The sequence below is a fragment of the Pimephales promelas genome, chromosome 24, assembly GCF_988280905.1.
Source record: "Pimephales promelas chromosome 24, fPimPro1.hap1.1, whole genome shotgun sequence".
NCBI lineage: Eukaryota > Metazoa > Chordata > Actinopteri > Cypriniformes > Leuciscidae > Pimephales > Pimephales promelas.
In genome coordinates this window covers 5,568,841-5,586,901 of record NC_142792.1, presented here as the reverse complement: position 1 = coordinate 5,586,901, position 18,061 = coordinate 5,568,841, and the positions used below count along the sequence as shown (strand labels likewise).

The 18,061-nt window shown below is 39.1% G+C and overlaps 1 protein-coding gene across 3 annotated transcripts in view; it reads right to left on the bottom strand.

Annotated features, from left to right (window-relative positions):
• rassf3 (Ras association domain family member 3) overlaps window positions 1–18,061 on the bottom strand; it is a 31,870-nt gene that overhangs the window by 2,409 nt on the left and 11,400 nt on the right. For 2 of the 3 annotated variants that reach the window (XM_039667767.2, XM_089127235.1), the window contains exons 3-4: window positions 3,943–4,050; window positions 1,940–2,195 (exon numbers count right to left, since the gene is read on the bottom strand). In XM_039667767.2, the coding sequence (XP_039523701.2) occupies window positions 1,940–2,195; window positions 3,943–4,050 (364 nt within the window). Of the gene's footprint in view, window positions 1–1,939; window positions 2,196–3,942; window positions 4,051–14,087; window positions 14,600–18,061 lie in introns of those variants that run through there. The other variant, XM_089127236.1, reaches the window with a different exon arrangement.

Sequence of the window (18,061 nt, the reverse complement as noted above, 5' to 3'; positions counted from 1 at the left end):
CAGTAATTGAGATCCACTCTGAAAAGTTGCATATAAATTCAAGTCAATTAAAGCACTTGCAATTGTATTATAAAAATGGCCTGCCACACTACAAAGAGTGCCACTGCTGAATGCTGATCTCACGCCAAATTTCACAGCAAAAACAAACTTTAAGCACGAAAAAGGAAGAGCACCACCTCATATCAGGAACAAAAGTTAATTCTCTAGAACTGCTGCGTTTACTTTAGCATTATGGGAGATTTTCCTCCACCCAAAATGTGGAAGAGGGCGCAGACCTGCATTTCTTCATTCTTGAGGTATCCTCTCATTTCACTTCCTGTTTAATGGGGGCTTCCTTATGCCTCCGGCAGGGGTTAATCAGAGCAAGCAGGGCTGTTATTATGTCTACACTAATGCGGTTGATTCGTGCTCTTTTATAGGCCGTACCGCTGTGATATCACACATGAGGGTCTGTCTGTTTCTATAATGAGATGGGAGTTTATCACCATCTAAACTTTAGCATTTCTTAAAGTCATCTAGTCTAGACGGGGTGTTTTAAGAGCTCGACGGTCCCGTTACACGCATTAAAAACAGCTGTCAAACACAAAGTCTTGCATATACGTCTGCTAGCATGTGCTGAGATCTCTCACGGTGGTGAGACCTCTGTCTCAGACGGCGGAGGGAAAAAACATCACTGTTCCAGACAGCCTCCTCAGTAAAATCCCCCATTGGCAGCGGCACTTATTGGCTCCTACACACACAAAATAACTGAAGATGAGCGCAAGATCTCCCTTCAGTACGATGACACTCAGGTCATCAATTCACTACGACTAAATCGACTGTACCACAGTGAACCAAAATTATTTGCAGACTCATTTTTGTAATTGGATTAGTGACAAAATGTAGTATAATAAAAATATTAACATAAGATGGTTGTCTAGAGAATATTAGGTTTAAAAAAAAAAAAAGGAAAACCGGTCAAGAATTATGTATATATTAAAAGGCAACTTGAATGAATACAAGAATACATGAATTAAGAGGTGAAAATAAATAGTATATGGATCTGTTAAAGGTGGAGTTTAAAAACAATTATATAGATATTTCACTTGACGGTAGGATTTAATGGATAATATTTATATTTTAATATTTTTTGACATGATAAACAATGATTTTCAAGACATTTTGATCTAAATGTGCAGTCTGAATTAAATGAGTTCAGATAAAATGACTGAGATAACATCTTTTCTCAACAAATATGCACAGCAGTGTAGTCTGATTCATGAATTAATGATTTTTATGATTCTTTTCTGTCAAATAAACCGGAGCCCATTCCAACCCGACGTAGACTATGAAAGTAGGTACTTCAAATCACTGAGCCATATGTGTGTCTGGCTTCCTATTGTGTGTGTGACGTCAACGAGGGGCTCAGACAGTGGCTGGGGTCTGTCAGAGGAAGGAGATGGACTGGAAACACTTTGACTTTATGGGAAGAAAACCAATGCTCAGGAATTCAACAATTGATGTAGCTCTGCAAGGCTGTGATTGATCCAGCCCTGAACAAACTAACTAGTAATCACTAGTAAAGTCGACCATCCTGACCCCTTCCAGATCAGAATATCCCAGTATGGCAATGAAATGTGGGGAACGAATCTGGTTAGTATCTGAATTCAACAAGTTGGCACAGACAACAGCTGGTGTGTATGTGTGTTTACCACGCTGGCATGGTGTATTCTTGGCACATATGCTTACAGGCAACAGGACTGTCCTGTATCTGTGTGTGCAAGAAGTCAAGAACGTTCATAAATACACACACATTTCTGAGATTGTCTAATATCAGGAATGCATCTGGTCGTGCCAAAACACACACACAAGGGGTCCTGAATCATTACCACGCTAGTGCTAGTCTACCATACGCACACATACGCTGATGCATTTTCCACATTCATGTTCCGCGTCTCACCTTGGTCTTCTCTGCTGAAGCGTTTGAACAAGGCGAACTTGGCGGGGTTGTCGGCCACGGTGAACTTTTTCAGCATGGCTTCGATCACCTGTCGCACTGTGTTGGTGCTGCTGATGTGCAGGGTGTTTATGGAGCCACGCGGAAGGTAAAACGCCTCTTGACCTTTGACCCCTCCTGCGCCACCTCCTTTCACCGTGATGGGCCTCCGCAGGTCCATCTGCACCTTGATGAAGCCTGTGTACATGCCGCTAGAATTCTGGAGGACCGAGACAAAGAAAACATTCAGTTTTATGACTAAAAGAGCCTATTCTGGTGTAGAGGGTTGGCTAACGACTAACTTTTTTCAAATGAGCAACAGTTGACAAAATGCTACGTCACTGTTTTCAGAACAAATGTATATAAATGTATTTTCTAAGAATGCCTCTCTTAATTAGTTTTGAGAAAGTCAAGCTTAAGCTTCCTTTCAGGCAGGCGATTTCAATTAACTGATTTAAAACATAAAGTACATATCAATTCTATATTAAAGTTGTATTTAAAAATAAATGTATGAGTGTAAGTAGATAATCCTCACATCTTTTGTCCCAAATAAATACTGCTTTGGTTTTTTGACTAAATCAAGAAATTAATTTTAAGGTTTAACCTTCTTTAAAGGACAACTTAACTATAGAGCAGCTTAATACGAGCGGTAGCTTGTAGCTTGACAAGCTTTGGTTTCAAAGCAGCTTCCTCAACACTGTTGAGCACATCTTGGAGTGTTATCTGACTGCGTCCAGATGGAGCTCAGATTTGAGGTTCTTCTGTCTGTAAGCTCATTAATCCAAATGGCAGCCGTGACTGCAGGCTACAGGCGAGACACGGGGGGTGTAATTACAGCTCACACATCTCTAAAACTCGATGCATTGCTCTTTACCACACTGACACACAACCCCACTGAACACAGGCCTTGAACTTAATGATCCGAGAGAATTTGGATGCTTAATGAGTAAAATATCAGACATACTAATTAGGGATGTCAGTTAAACGTGTTATTAACGGCGTTAACGCAAACCCATTTTAATGGCGTCAATTTATTTATCGCGAGATTAACGGTCTTTTTGGCCTAGCAAACTTTGTAGGTTTTTTTTTTCATATATTCAGGGGTTTTTTCCGTCGACCAAAGCACAAGTGGATCTAGCTAAACCGGAAACAAAACAACAGGCACACCGCACGCACTCGTTTCGGCTTGCGAGCCGCCAAATAGTTGGTTAACGTTACGTTTTGAGTGGATGACGAGCGCAAGACGGCGAAATGGATGGCAATAATATTCTGAATGGAAACTTTCCTTTACTAAAAAGTTGCCAAATGGTTCAATTGACAAGACCAAGGTGATCTGTGAGTTTTGTCGTTGTAAACTGAGCTATCATCATCGCAGCACGCCCAGTCTGAAATATTTGCTCCAAGTGAGAATGTTAGTGTGAATTTGAACACAGTATATGACAAAGTTGTTTTCAATAAAAAACATTTGCACATAGCAAGCCAATCCACTTTTCCATGTTGATAAGTAAAAAAATAATGTGATAAAAAGAAATCAAGAGACATCTAGAATAGATAAAAATGTGCGATTAATCGCGAGTTAACTACGACATTAATGCGATTAATCGCAATTAAATATTTTAATTGTTTGACAGCACTAATACTAATACAAAGTGTTTGTGCCACGGTGGCTTAGTCTAGTTCAGCCCAGCCCATCTTTAAGTCTAAACAACACAAAAAGTCTGCGATAAGCAGCTGTGATCTGGACAAAGGTACAGTGGTAAAGTCAGGCTGTCACATGATACATTAGGAGGCATGTTAAACTGATTAAGTTTTTATTAAAGTAACAAAAATAAGCCTGAGAATGTGTCACATGACAATTTTACAATTTTTAATTCATAATACATTCAATCAAACTATTTTTAATCCATAATACATTCAGTAAAGACATATTTGTAAAAAAAAAACAAAAAAACATATCATTAACTCACCAGTGTCATTTTAAAGTGGTCACGCGAGTCTGCGTTGTACTGCTCGACCTTCTTTCTGATCTCCTCATGAGTGAGATGAGTGCGCAGCTCTTTCTCTTTCTCCACATCCTGAAACACAGACAGTGGACATAGGCATTTAGCAAACCAAGGCCAGCACAGGTCAACCCGCAGTTTATTTTGACAGCAGAAGAGGTACAACTCCAGTCCAGCTGAATAATGGATCCATTCAAACAAAGCAAAGGCTTCTTTGTCATGAGCCTGTTCTTGATGCGGGAGCCCAAAACAGCCCACACAGGCTACCCATCCTCTTAACTTGTGACATCCATGTGTAGCATAATGACAAATACAGATTATTCCAACACTGCTCAGATGAACCAAACTGATTATCCCACAAAAGACAGCAGCAGGGTAAACAAATAACAGCATTTTCCATCTTTTTTTTATTTTGCAATATACATTTTAAATGCATATTCTTCCTTTAGCCACCAAAATATGAACCCTTCTTTAAGTATTTAAAATAAAGCACTTTTCAGAAACAATGCAGCACTTGAGTTACAAACAGCAGAATATTGTATAAAAACGTGCAGTGCACTCTGGTCTTACATGGTCATATCAGCGAGAAGCTAATCCATTTCATGAGCGCTCAAAGCTCAAAACAAAAGCATAGACCCCCTTATAAGGAAACAGTACTGGGCTGAAGTGACAACACATTGATGGACATGGACCTTCTCAGCTAACAGAGTCCAGAGGCTGAATACTGTGTGTGAACTATTAAAGACGGCCGTAATTCCCCTCCTGCGAGGGCCAAGACTGCCTGGAGGGTTTGGAATAACAGGTGGTTTAGTGTTGCGTTGCGTGCTTTGATAATGAATGTTACAGTGCATGACTCACACTGTTTTCATACCAAGAAAACATCTACTTAAAGGCTAAACACGTTTTAAAATTTCGGAGTTTACTATAAAGCCCTAAAGCTCTTGGAATAAACATGTTTCCATGCAAAATGACCACACTTTCCAAAACCGATTATTAAATTCATGTATTAGTGCAGCTTGGATAGCTGACATAATTAAATATCTGTAAATAAACAGCTATTTGAATTCATATTTAAGTTCTTTTTATATTTGAATTCCCAGATACGGTTTTTCCCATGCAGAATGTTAGCATGCTAACGCAGAGCCCCTTAAAGCCTTGATCAACAAATTGATCTTTAAAGCAATCGCCAACAAACGCATTGTCTCTAGAGTTCTTACGATAAACAGACACCTATTATGTGCCCAATGGGACTAATCTTTAATGACAGAGCCAAGTCTTTCCACTACTTTGGACGCGCCAATCGTCACACCAAGAAGGTCATTAGCTTCCATCCTAACGAGCACATATGAGAATGGAAAACAATACTTTCTTATAAAAGGACTCAGTCATGTGTTCAGATCAGACCAATTAACCAGAAGAAACACTCTTATATGAAGTCACAACTACAAGCCAAGAGCCCATTAATTCCCCATTCACCACAACAAAAGCTGGTAAGCACGTTTTAAATGAGGGGGTGAGAGCGTCTCTGTGGGGCCTGTTGAGCTGTTGAGTGCGTGCAAGGGATTGCAGCTCAACACATCAGCTTGTGCCGCCTATGGGTTCAGTGATGTGGTCTCGTCGGCTCTCTGAGGGTTGTTCATTAGCCAGGCTGAACCATGCATGTCAGTTATGTAAACTCTGATTGGTGCCCATAAAGTAAAAGTGAGACTTCAGTGTCCCAACATGGTCTTTCAACAATGTAGTCCTAGGAATTGATGTTGATATGTCTACCTAAGAGTGGTTTGTCAAGGTACTGCTGACGTAATGTTTGGGAAAGTAGACACCATCAGCAATGTGAACAGAAGGCTGTGCAGGACAGGGTTAACACGGATGCCTCTGCACAGTGTGACAAAGGCAAAATAAACACTAGCCCGATGAGGTAATGCGACAGAAAAAGCAGCTTTACCTCCCTTGTTGTGAGGGATTGTGTCCTCGATCTCATGTGGAGCAACTCATTCCGAGAGGACAGAGAACAAGAAGAACAGGTTAAAGGTATCCATGAGGTCCGACCGGACCGTCTCTACTTGTCAGAGATCAAAAGGAACATTAGACAAAACATTAAAAGGAGAAAGTAACCTCTGCACTCATGGTGTCCTAAGCTGATAAGCAAGACAGGAGGGTGTGGCGTGTGGTAATGTTAGGGTTTTTGTTCCTCGTTTTCAGTCATGTGTTCGCTGATTTCTGTCACACATGGTGGTCACGGCATACTCGACTAAGTGGAACAGGACACAAACTGGTTTTTCAGGGGCACTCCTACCTGACAAACTCTTGACTTCTGCAGAAAAAGCACTTGATATCATCTGTGCTACTGACAGACGAGCTAGATTAGCGTGTCCATCAGGAAAAACGCCAAAAGGCTTGGCGGACGAGGCAATTGAAAGACAACCTGCTTTTTATTTTTCAGATAAGCTTTTGCAGGGGATTTTTGGGCACGCCTATAATGACTGCGACTCATCACGCTTGCCAACACTGATCTGCAAGCTGTAATAAAACAGCCCCTTCTCATTCCCCTACCCCACAGGAAGTCCCTGATCACCACACCTTTCCTCCACAACACATTCTTCAGCTAATGGAGTTTCTGAAGCGAGCAGCAGAACCGGTCAATACCCTTATACAAACCAAAGGCTGGACTCCAGTCACTGGCCGATTGTTCGACAACCGAAGGCATAAAAATGACCATTCTGTGCGGCTTCCTACTCAGCAGGACAGTAGGCAGATTAGACTGCATGATGTGATTCTAGAAGAGTCAGAACTACATGGAGGTTTACAGAGTACAGGAAACCACAGCCAACAAGAATAGAGGAATGGAAACCACCAAGGAACGTATTGCAACACAATTCATGCTGTGAAACAAAAATATAGTGTCATATCATTCTTTACTTTGATCACTTCTAAAAGGGTGTTGAGTTGCATTGCCTACAATCCCTGTTGCCTCAAATCTTCAATAAAGTAAAAATCAATGTAAAAATAATATCTTTTGGCTTTTCTCTTTTTATAAATCTTATGTTTTCGCAACCAGCACAGGTTATGAGGTTATCTATCCATGCAGGTATATGACTCATTGGTGTCTTTCATTTTAATTACTATATGACATTGTCTCACATGGAAACGTACACATGCCTTTATACGCCAACCAAACATTGTCCTTTAACCCTCAATGCTCTCCTAAACTTCCTTCTACAAATTACAGTTTCATAACACTGTTTGTGTCTGCAAGGAATGGAAACGGAACAAGACAAAAATACCATCATGTATATTATGAAAGCTAAGCGTGCTTGAACAACACTACGTTTGTGAGGTACTGTAAGAACCTGGAAAAGATCTTTCATCTCCTTTGTTGCTCTCCACAACAGACAGGCCAATTATAACAGAAGAGCCCCTCAAGGACTCTTACGAGCTGCTTTCATTGGAAAACTTGACCGATACCTCCCAGAAATGTCCATCCCAACGTCATAAAGCTCGGCTGGGATAGTACAGTAACGTGTGACTGACGGCTTGGTTTCAAGTTTCAGAGTTTTTACTAATTAAGTAAGTACCTTGAAACATATTTGTAGGTATTTCACAATATTCCCAAGAAGGTGCCTGTGACTGACGGATTTATGGGTAAACTTAGCTTCAAAGATTACTGATAACATAGGATATGAGCTGAAACATAAAAACAGGGTGTGGTTTGTTTTGCTTGCAACTGAAGGCAACACTATACTGTAATAGTCTTTTGCTTTTCCGAGAGAAGACTTCTTAAGAAAGTAGGGAACTTTAGCCCTTTACAAACTAAAAAGACTAGTCCTTCATGCACAACGCAGAATTGAATATGATCCAGGGCTGATTCACAACAGAGAGGAAGTAGAGCTGTCTGACTCAAAGCCACTCGATTGATCATAACAAAACCTGTCAGGCCAGATGGGGAATACAGTGCTTAATAAAATTAAATACAACCTCACTGTATGACGTCCCAAGTCATTATTATGAAGAAATCTGTCCACTTACCAGAGAAATTGAAGGTGGTGCTCATTTGGTTTTTTTATGCTTTAGTGATTACATTTATTTGTGTTTGATTTGGTCATTATTGCATTGGATGAGGTGTGATGGTTCACTCTGATATAAACTGTAGCTTTCTATGATTTGTTACCTGCCTGACGAAGACCCTTTTGGTCGAAACGTTGTTCATTTTAAATTTGACTGATGAGATGCCACACAAAGCTGATATGCAATATGAAATCACAAACCAGAAAATGCCCAGCTAAAATGCCAAATCTGATATACTTGGTAATAAATATAGGCCAAAGGGCGAAGATACATGACATCAAACGGGACTCCATTCGCCTGAAAGACCTTCAGAATCATGTCCAGCTAATTTGCAGTTGGAGAACAAACAGAGTCTTTCAAATTTATCATTAACAGGATGTACTCTCTGAGCACAATTACTTGTGACAAAAATTAACCCAGGATGGGGAGTTTTAACTAAAGAGTGCAGAAGATCTGCAACTAAGAGCAAAAACATTAAGATCAAACATTAAGAATTTGCACTAAGAATGTCATGAATCTAAAGCTAAAAATCATGATAGAGCTGGGAAGATAAGGAGAATAAAAAGGACCTTTGTTCAAGGGGATATAGGATACATTCACCAAGGCACAGTGCTCAGCGATGATGTCATTCTCTAGAGAAGTGATGGCTTAGGAATGATTTCAAAGAAAGACCTAAAATGAAAGAGGCTGAGATCAAATGTGACACATGCCAGGTGCAAGCCATGTGACCTACGCACTCAAAGAACTTATCCGGTTTCAAAGTCACATTTACTAAACTGTGCCTTATCTCCTCACTCAAATGTGGGTATGTTTTTTCTAGCAAACGATTTTATTCATACAACTAGACAAACATTAAATGTTATACAAATTGAAGATTGGAGATGAAAGGACTAAAGGCCATTTCAGGTTTTAAAATGATAGGCATAATGGAAGCTTCAACTAATATTTATCCTGAATAAGGTGTATGTACAAAACTCTCAACGGTTAGATAAAATGAAATCCAGGAAGCGATAAAACTCTAGGAAAGCTCTGGAGTCTAAGTGCCATTTCCTGATGGATCCATATCTCCAACTGAAAACACATATATATTTAACAGCACAGAGCTTTCTTTGAAATTAAAACATGACCTAGTCCATAATCACAACAGCAAATGGGCCAAACATTAACTAAAAGACCCATTCTAGTTTTAATACCACACAACATGTTGCGTTAATGCAATGTAACAGAGGAGGAGACTTGAAGACTAGATTTATTGTTCCAATTCATTAATGTTAATGGGCCTTATTTATGAAACACAAGCAGAACACATTTCTTTTACTGAAAAAAATTGTCATTTTATTTTACGTAGTCCAAACAACTTCAAAAGGTAATTCCCAAACCATGGCATGTGCTCCCAATGTCAGCTGGAGAGATTATCTGCTGACGGGGCAGAGGTTTTGTGTGACATTCAGCCAATGGACCGTAACATAGCAAGACCAAGAAACAACCGCCTTCATCTAGTCTTATCTTCCTCTTAACTGTAATTACAGATCTTCTCAGAGAAACTGCAACCAGATGCTCTACATGTGTGGATCCCCATGAGTTTAACAGAACCGTGACCACGAGCAATGAGAGGGAGAGATTGCGATGTGTACGTCCGTGAATGTCAACTTTTGACCTGTTTTCAAAGTACGAGGACAATCATATGCCTCTTAGACATTCAAAGTCAAGTCAAATCACTTTCATTTATATAGCGCTTTTAACAATATGGACTGTTTCAAAGCAGCTTTACAGTGGTAAAACAGAAATTAAAGTAACAGAAAAGGTTTTGGCTTTACAGCAGCTCTAGTATAAAGTTATCGTCCAGCTAAAGTTAGTTTTGATCTGATTCACTTCCATTGTAAAGATCATTAGTAGTTTATTTTATCTCTGCACAAGCTTTAAAAACACAAACCTGTGAAAATGCTGATGGCGTGCACAAAAGCAATCAGATTGACAGGGGTCTTGAGGATTTAACAGCTGTTGTTAATTCGTGCATTGACTATTTATGGTCGGAAAATACGTTTATACTTGAGAAGGTGCTGTTAAATGTTTCTATCATCAAAAGGCAGCTTGTTATAGAGGACTGGAGAGAAACACACACACCTGGATGATAATCAAATACTGCTCCATGATGCACAATGCTACTTTGTTGGCTAATCAGATTAAATGGCAATGCTCTCTTTTGCCGGACATGATGATGAAAACAAACAAAGTGGCCTTCTGGAGCCTTGTAATCTGAAGCTTTCCTAAACAGTAAAACAATATTGCTCTATAGTCCAGACTCCAGACCTTGTTTTGAATTCTTAATAATTTGGTTTTGTGTAATGCAGGATCTGAAACCACTCAACCCTGTCCGTTCATGTAACAGTGACTGACAAATACTGACAAACAAACAAAGTGAAATTCTTTTCATTCTGTGATGCAAGGGCATAAAACATGAACTTAGACAAAACAGCAGCACTAAAATAGTTTTTTCATAGTATGAAAGGAGCAACACATGACTCTAAATTTTTGCTTTTCACTGTGCAGTAGCCTATTAACAGCATTGCCTTCTCTAAACAGTTTCCCTTATATGAAGGTCTGACACCACTATACGGTTTTTAAAGCACATGTCTAGGTCACATTTCACCCCAAATAATAAAGAAAAAAAATCTATAAATTTAAGTTTAAGTTTTATAATTGTCAAAAACTTTAATGATGATTCTTAGAGTACAGTATTTTTACTTTTTTTTTATTGGCATTAATGAAAGACAACAAATATGCATTCTCTATTTTGAGGTTAACTTAATGACCCCAAAAAGTTATCATTATTTATTTTTTATTTTTTTTGAAGCAAAGTATAATTTCTGTCTTTCTCTTTATTTTAGGGTGAAATTACAAGTTTTTGGCTGGTTTTATGAGATTTACCCAAACAGTCTTTTACAATTTACAGCGGGGCCAATTAATCCATCTTTTAAAAGCTAAAGATTGTGTCTTTGTCGGTCCGTTGATGAATTGCACATTTCAGTGGAAAAAGTTCTACTATCTAGTTTGTTTGAGAAGATATGGGCATTATGATATAAACATTTACTCTCAGTCCCTTGAATAGCGGCATCTCCAGCACGTACTTTTGGCTGCTCTATCTGGATTTACAGCAAGTTGACCTCTCTCTCTACGCAGGATTCTTGGATCTGCTCTCGTGTAAACTCAGACTGGAGTGAGCTCAGGTCTGCATTAACATCCTTCAAGATTTAGTTTTATCTTTCTGAGTGTGGCTGACATGAAAGTCTTCATAATGCTCAGTGAGTGCATGAACTCGTGCAGCAACCAGACGCATTCACATAATCAATGTGATTAACGGTCCAACCCGTTTGACCGATCACCTGACCCCTCATGAGGAATTACTCAAAGTATGACTCAAAAATGCTTTGAACAGTATGACGGCTGAAACACAGTAAGCGGAAAGCTCAGGATAAACCTGGAAAACCTTGTGAAACAATGGATGAGAAATGTTCACAAGAGGTGAGAGCTACTGTAAGTTTCTTTGTGCTTTCAGTGCCTATATTGGCAAAGCATGCGAATATCCAAGGCCAATGACGTCATGTCACGCTCAAACCATTCGCCACCAAAAGGAATGTTGCCACAAAAACAAAGCAAGTTACAGTTAAACAAGCACACAAATGCAACAGATAGATTAGTGGCAGTCTATAAACTCTGTATTCATCCACAGCAGATTGAGTTGTGTCCGTGTATGATTAATTACTAATTTAATTTCCAGGCCCTGAGTTATAAAAACAGCCTGGAGATTGTAGATAACGCCTGTCTGTCTTTAAAACCTTTTCACCGCAACTGTCCAAAAAGCTAATCTCTGAAAAGCAGGAAAACTGTTTCAGCACTTCTAACTTTAACAACACAATTCTCACACTCTCTTCCAAGCCACTGTAAAAATTGGCTGCTTATAATGGAAAGTGAATTCAGCCGTTGCGTTGCCTAAAGGTACTGTAGACTGCACCTGCTTTCTGAAGGCGAAATTTTATTCATTAAAGTAAACATTACCGATTTTCACTCAATAAATTGAGCCATTACGGTCATTGGTTCCAATCTGTTTCTATAAGAACTGTTCGTTTGTTGCCCACACAAACCCCGATCCTGCTGTTTTGCAGGCCTGTCCTAGCAGCTGTTTCCCAGGGTCAGTGCAGTGCGTTTGTGGCATGCAAGAGGTGACAAAACAAATGAAATACAGGACATGTCTGCTCCGCTTGATATTTTAATGACACTTTACTTTTGTAGATGCAACAGAATCTATTTGCATCTTGCGCATACTTTGTAGTGCCTGGTTAGTTTCGCTGATGATGAAATAGTTGAGTTAGGGGGGTTGGGCGTGTTTGGCAGAATGAAGTAACAGGAAGTGAGCTATCAATGTGACAGGCTGTTTAAGGAACTGACTCATTCCTTTTTGACCAATTCCTTTAACAGTTGCAACATTACACAATGGATAGTCATACACTGCATGTGTATAAATCTGGGATTTGATACATCAAGACTCTAAGTCTGAGAGAGCCTTTCTACTGGCTAGAGAGTCAGTTCCCTTTTAAGGTAGAATAATAGTTGATATAAAGTGTAATGGACTGATTTGTAATGCTCTCATTGAGCTTGCTGTAACGCATCCTGGGATTGCCTATCTTTCGGAAAAGCCTTTAAAAAGGCAACAAGCCTATGTTGCCTTAAAATTATGCCCATGTAGGCAGCTCAATAGGTTTTGGGAACGAGTCCTAGACACCCAATTCATACTTTGCTCGTGACATCACAAGTACTGCCTGGCAGGCAAGAACGTCATTCTCTAGCAACGAAACCCAGTAAACTAATCAAGGATCTTTCCAGGACGTCACCAGTTTTAATATACAAAAGTTGGTGATTTGAGGTGTAAACGACATGCCAGATATTGATTGATTTGATATGATATGAGATGATGAATACATGGAGAATGAATGACACATTCCTGTTGTACTGCGTCTGCTTATTATTACTTACAGTTACTTTTCATGCATAATATTGTACACTTATTACTATACTACATTACAGCCTAACAGGATTGTTGGCAAGATTGTTGCCCGCCAGGTATCCATGGTATAGTTACGTGACTGCAAAGTAGGAATAAAACAATCTGCAACAGTTCCCCAAGAAAACTGAAGTCACGTGACAGCATGAACATCGTGAAAACTTGTCAACGCTGACATTTTTCTCACAATCGGGTAATTGACAGAAGTGTGGGGGTGAATACTATGAATCTTTTCTCTTTGAGCTCCTCTAGCAGTCACACATGACTGCGTGGAGGCCATATTCAAATCACATGGGGTCAGTCACACTGACTGCAGTTTTAATAGCAACTCAGTCTCAGACAGCCAAGAAAAAGTATGAAATTATGAGCAGTTGTCTTTGATACGGGCCATGCAGATGTCAGCCAATTGACAACCACACAAAGCATTAAAAAGATACTGAACAAAACAGCTTTCATGAGCTGAGAGTGACCTACTTTATCATAACTTCCGTGCCATGATGGCATGACGTAATGCTTTTAAGTAAAATCAGACGTCATAGACAATCAAATAACACCCTTAATAATGATAATATGCATAATAAATCAAAACAAACTTGTGTTAAGTGTGCAGTACTGTGCTAAACCCATAATTAAGCCTATTAAAGAAGACCATGTAGCAATATTACATTTAGAATCCTCTTCAATGCCCATTCAGTGTTTTAAAACGTACTTTTTCAATACAATCTGACACTATATCTTCTTGGGTCATTAAAATCATGAACATGCAACAAGTTAAACAACAGTAAGATAATACAGTATGTCAAGCTTATGGTTAAACTAAAATGTTAATGAAGTCTAGAAACAAGACGCAGGTTCAAACACTATCAATGAGCTTTTGTGGATATTTTTTTTTCCAAAAACACAATATGGCACGTAAGCTTCCAAAACAAACAAACAAGCAAGTAAATAAATAAATAAACTGATATAACGTTAAATAAATGTAAATCACCTTGAGGTTTGTGGGTTTACCCGAAGGCTTTTTGAACAGGGAGGTTCTGGCAGTGAAAAAATATTCCTCTGAATCCTCTTCCAAACTACTGTATCCACTACTCATTGTGCTCGTCCACGACATTTGAAAAGAAACTCGGACACATCCAAAAATAGGCTTTATATTCGCGCATATAACTGTATGATAAGGTCAAAAAAGAGGAGTGAGTCAACTCTGCGAACCGTGAACCGCGCGAGTCACTATGATAACCATCGACTGTATTTCTCTCTAAAAGTCGAACCAGTCGCCAAATTTCTAAAATAAAAACCGTTTCTGTTTAAATTATATAATACCTATATCTAATAAACGTATTAACTGTGGACAATACTTAAAATGTTTTAAACCATAAAGGAAACCGCGTCCAGTCGAGTCGAGTCCTTCTCAAACACGTTCAAACTAAAACTGAGTTCAATAAACTGGAGCGACTGTAGAGAACACACCCACATACACACACACACACTGAGGAGCATTTCCTCATTCACTGGCTCCTGTTGCGTCCCCTACTTGCGCACCTGATTAATGTTTATAAAGTTCTTTTCATAAACGGCGGCAGGGGTAAGTTAATAGGCTGATAAAGCAATGTTCAATAAAACAATGCTTAATTTGTATTAATCAGGAGAATCAATTCTTCCTCCGAGTAGCCTAATAGAGTCAGATTCCCTTATTATTTTGTATGCACGCTGTTGTCAAGCAATTCAGGACTACAGAAGCAGATTCAAATTAATAATTTTATAACGGCTCTTCAACTGCTTCTCATCCAGTCTAGATGAACACTTTTCCTCAGTCCAAATATAACAAATACAAATGTAAGTTCACTTACCTCTATAAGAATGCAACATACAGATGCAAGTTTTCTTATTTTCCTTCTTTGAAACATAGCATGGACAACTTCTGAAGTTGGTGCAGGCCTACCATCTGAGCTAAAAATATAGGTTTGGAGCATTTAATTCAAGGCAGTACGCCCATAGAAAAGGGAGTAGCTGTGGACCAATGCAAGTATTAACTGTAAACGTGGAAGACAGTTTGATGATGACAGACTTCTATGAGAGATTTGTGTGTGTGTGTAAAATGTATCGCAAGGTAATGTTAACACTTTGACCAATGGTTTGCCACAAGTGTGAGAACAACACCTTAAACATTGTGAAGGCCAATTAACATGTTTGGACAGGAACCTGTGTGTCCATGGTATCCAATAGTGTTCAACATGGTAGTGTCCAACAACAGAGGAAATTGGCTGCCACCACTTTTACAAATTATTTCAGGTCATGTGATCAAGACTACAGAAAGAAGTCCACTTAGCTGTTAATTCGGTTGTGAAGACTAAACTTTCATGTGGAAGTTAAAATAGAAATTAAAATAAACCCATTGACAAATTACAAGCCTCATTTTTACGAGTTTGTGTCAGACCTAAGGTCTGGTTTTGGATCTACTCCACAAGCAAACCCATTATTTTGGGGGTTAGCTGCTCTTTGTAATTTATCCAAAGATCCTCCCACTTTTTCTATAGATCACAAATATCTGGAGTATTAGAAAGTTGTCCTAATTATACATGTACGTTGTAAAACAAGTAGGGAAAGTTTTTTCTGAAAAGCTAAATAGTGCTTAACAGAGCACAACATTTATGATATTCCAAGCAAATTTTCCACTGAACCCATGACAGCCCCGCAGCTTTGGTTTGCATTATTATCAGTCAGGCGAAATTCATTACTGCAACCAGTTTTTATATCAAGAGCGCCAAGCACAGACATTATCTTTACTGTGTTAACAGCTGCTTTGAGGTTATAGCTTATTATGTTTCCAAATAATTTTCCACTTTATACATGTATATTTTGTATTTAACAGTGCGTCACAGATATGATAACAGCCCACCCAGTCAAGAAAAAAAAACATCATTCATTCCAAAGAGTGAAATCCAAGCAACATCTGCAGTACATCAAGGACAGGGCAAACCACACCCCACAAACTGCAGCTTTCAAGAAGTTTGTGGAAGGACTGTGCTTAATTTAAACCCAAGAACATGGAGAAGACCTAAAAATACCCTGTCAGACAAGCAACGGCCAAATCATGCATCAGTGGTAGGTCAGTGCGATGTCAAAGATAGCACTATTTTACGTTTTTGTGAATTGGTGGTTCATTTGTAAGCATTTGTACGATCCCATATGTTTTCGTACAATCTGCCAGCAACAATTGGGTTTGGGTTGAAGCTTTGTGCTTTATATTAAAGGACTGTACTCTTTCATTCAAATCTCATCATATGAATTTATTCGAAACCTCATAAAACAGTTACGGTTTCTCATGAGATCAAGTTGAATTAACAAAACTTTCACCCCATATTCTAGAGAAGACATTTTTTTATAATGTTTTAATTGCTGATGTAACACAAACTTGTTGAAATGCACAATATATTGAAGTGGAAGTACCCTCCATAAATCAGTGTTGCCAAGGAGCGTGTGAAAATGTTTCGCCCCGCTAGGAGACTCATTCCATGTCCACTACAGAACAATAGGGTCTGGCAACAGGAACACAGAGGTGACCTGTGACTGCAACCTGTAGATTTTCTGGCTGTGGGCCATAGCCTTCATTATACATTACCCACATTCCTTTGCTAAAGAGGAGTGGCTGATGTTCCCAGCACAGAGGAGTTGGGATTATTTATGTGCTGACATTTGCATGAAGGCATGTGGAATGTCTTGCAAATCAACTTTAATTTAATTAACATACGCACAGAGTTTACTGTGGATATGTGGATGACCTCAGGAAGTACACACCTTACTACGCTCAATGTCTGATCTGGCAAGGTGTGGTTTGAGAGGTCAGAGCGTAAACCCGTTTCAGTCCTTTAATTGTCCCAAATTATAAGGCTAAACCTGTCATGACAAATTGCTACATGTACAGTGATTGCTCTTTAATCATACTTCAAGAGAGACCATTGAATCAATGTAAGAGAATTTCTTTGTTGACCAAGATTACTGTAATTATGAAAATTAATTTAAGACAATTAGTAGCAAACCTTTACACACAGTGACTTAAATCTATTTTTATTTCAGGAAACCAATACTGTAAGGCACAGCATGATGATAAAGACACTATTGATATTTTTATTTTGGGATGCCCAAGATATGAACAGTGATCTCAAAAAGACAAGAATCAGAGGGAAGCTGAAACAGACAGTTACCTCAGCTTCTCAGTCTAAACGTTAGCGAGATCCAAGCCGAGATTTGGTTTTCTACACAAACAATCAGTGTTCACTAGATGGAAATCACAGTCTTTTCTCCAGCCAAGCCTCACAAATCCAGACAGTAAAGGAAGACTAAATAGAAGGTAATTTGGGACCAGAATGCACACAAAGGACACCCACAGTTAAGTCTAACCCCGGTGCAGGTTCCGTCTTGTCTTGTGGTGGATTTCAGAAGGTCTCTCGAAGTCTTTAAAGACTCTTTGTATGTCAGTCTGGTTTCTACAGGACACAGGCACACAGATGTTATCTTACAGTCTTTTAAATTCGGCTATATCCCAGGAAAGCATCTACTTTGCTTCAATAGTTTGATTTAAACATAAACATTGAGTTGAGATGTACCTTACCTCTGTAAACAACAGCTTGATTCATTGAAACCACAATGGGTCCATGATTGAATGAAAAGCGAGTGGAAGGATGAAGATAAGGCCTGATGGATTGTGAGAACAAATTTGACCATTCCCTCACTCTGGGTACAGTATGCATGATCCTATCAATTATATTAAATATAGTTTGGTTATTTTACCATTTTAGAGTCACACAGTTTTACGGAACAGGTTTGTTATCAGTCCCTAAGGCTTGTGGATACATTGTGCAATCCGACCCTTTGCTGAGCTTTTTACTTCTACATCCAGCTGAGCCTGTCAGCTAATCCAGTCCTTGTGAATGTGGTGACGGCTGGGAGCAATTAGCAAACACT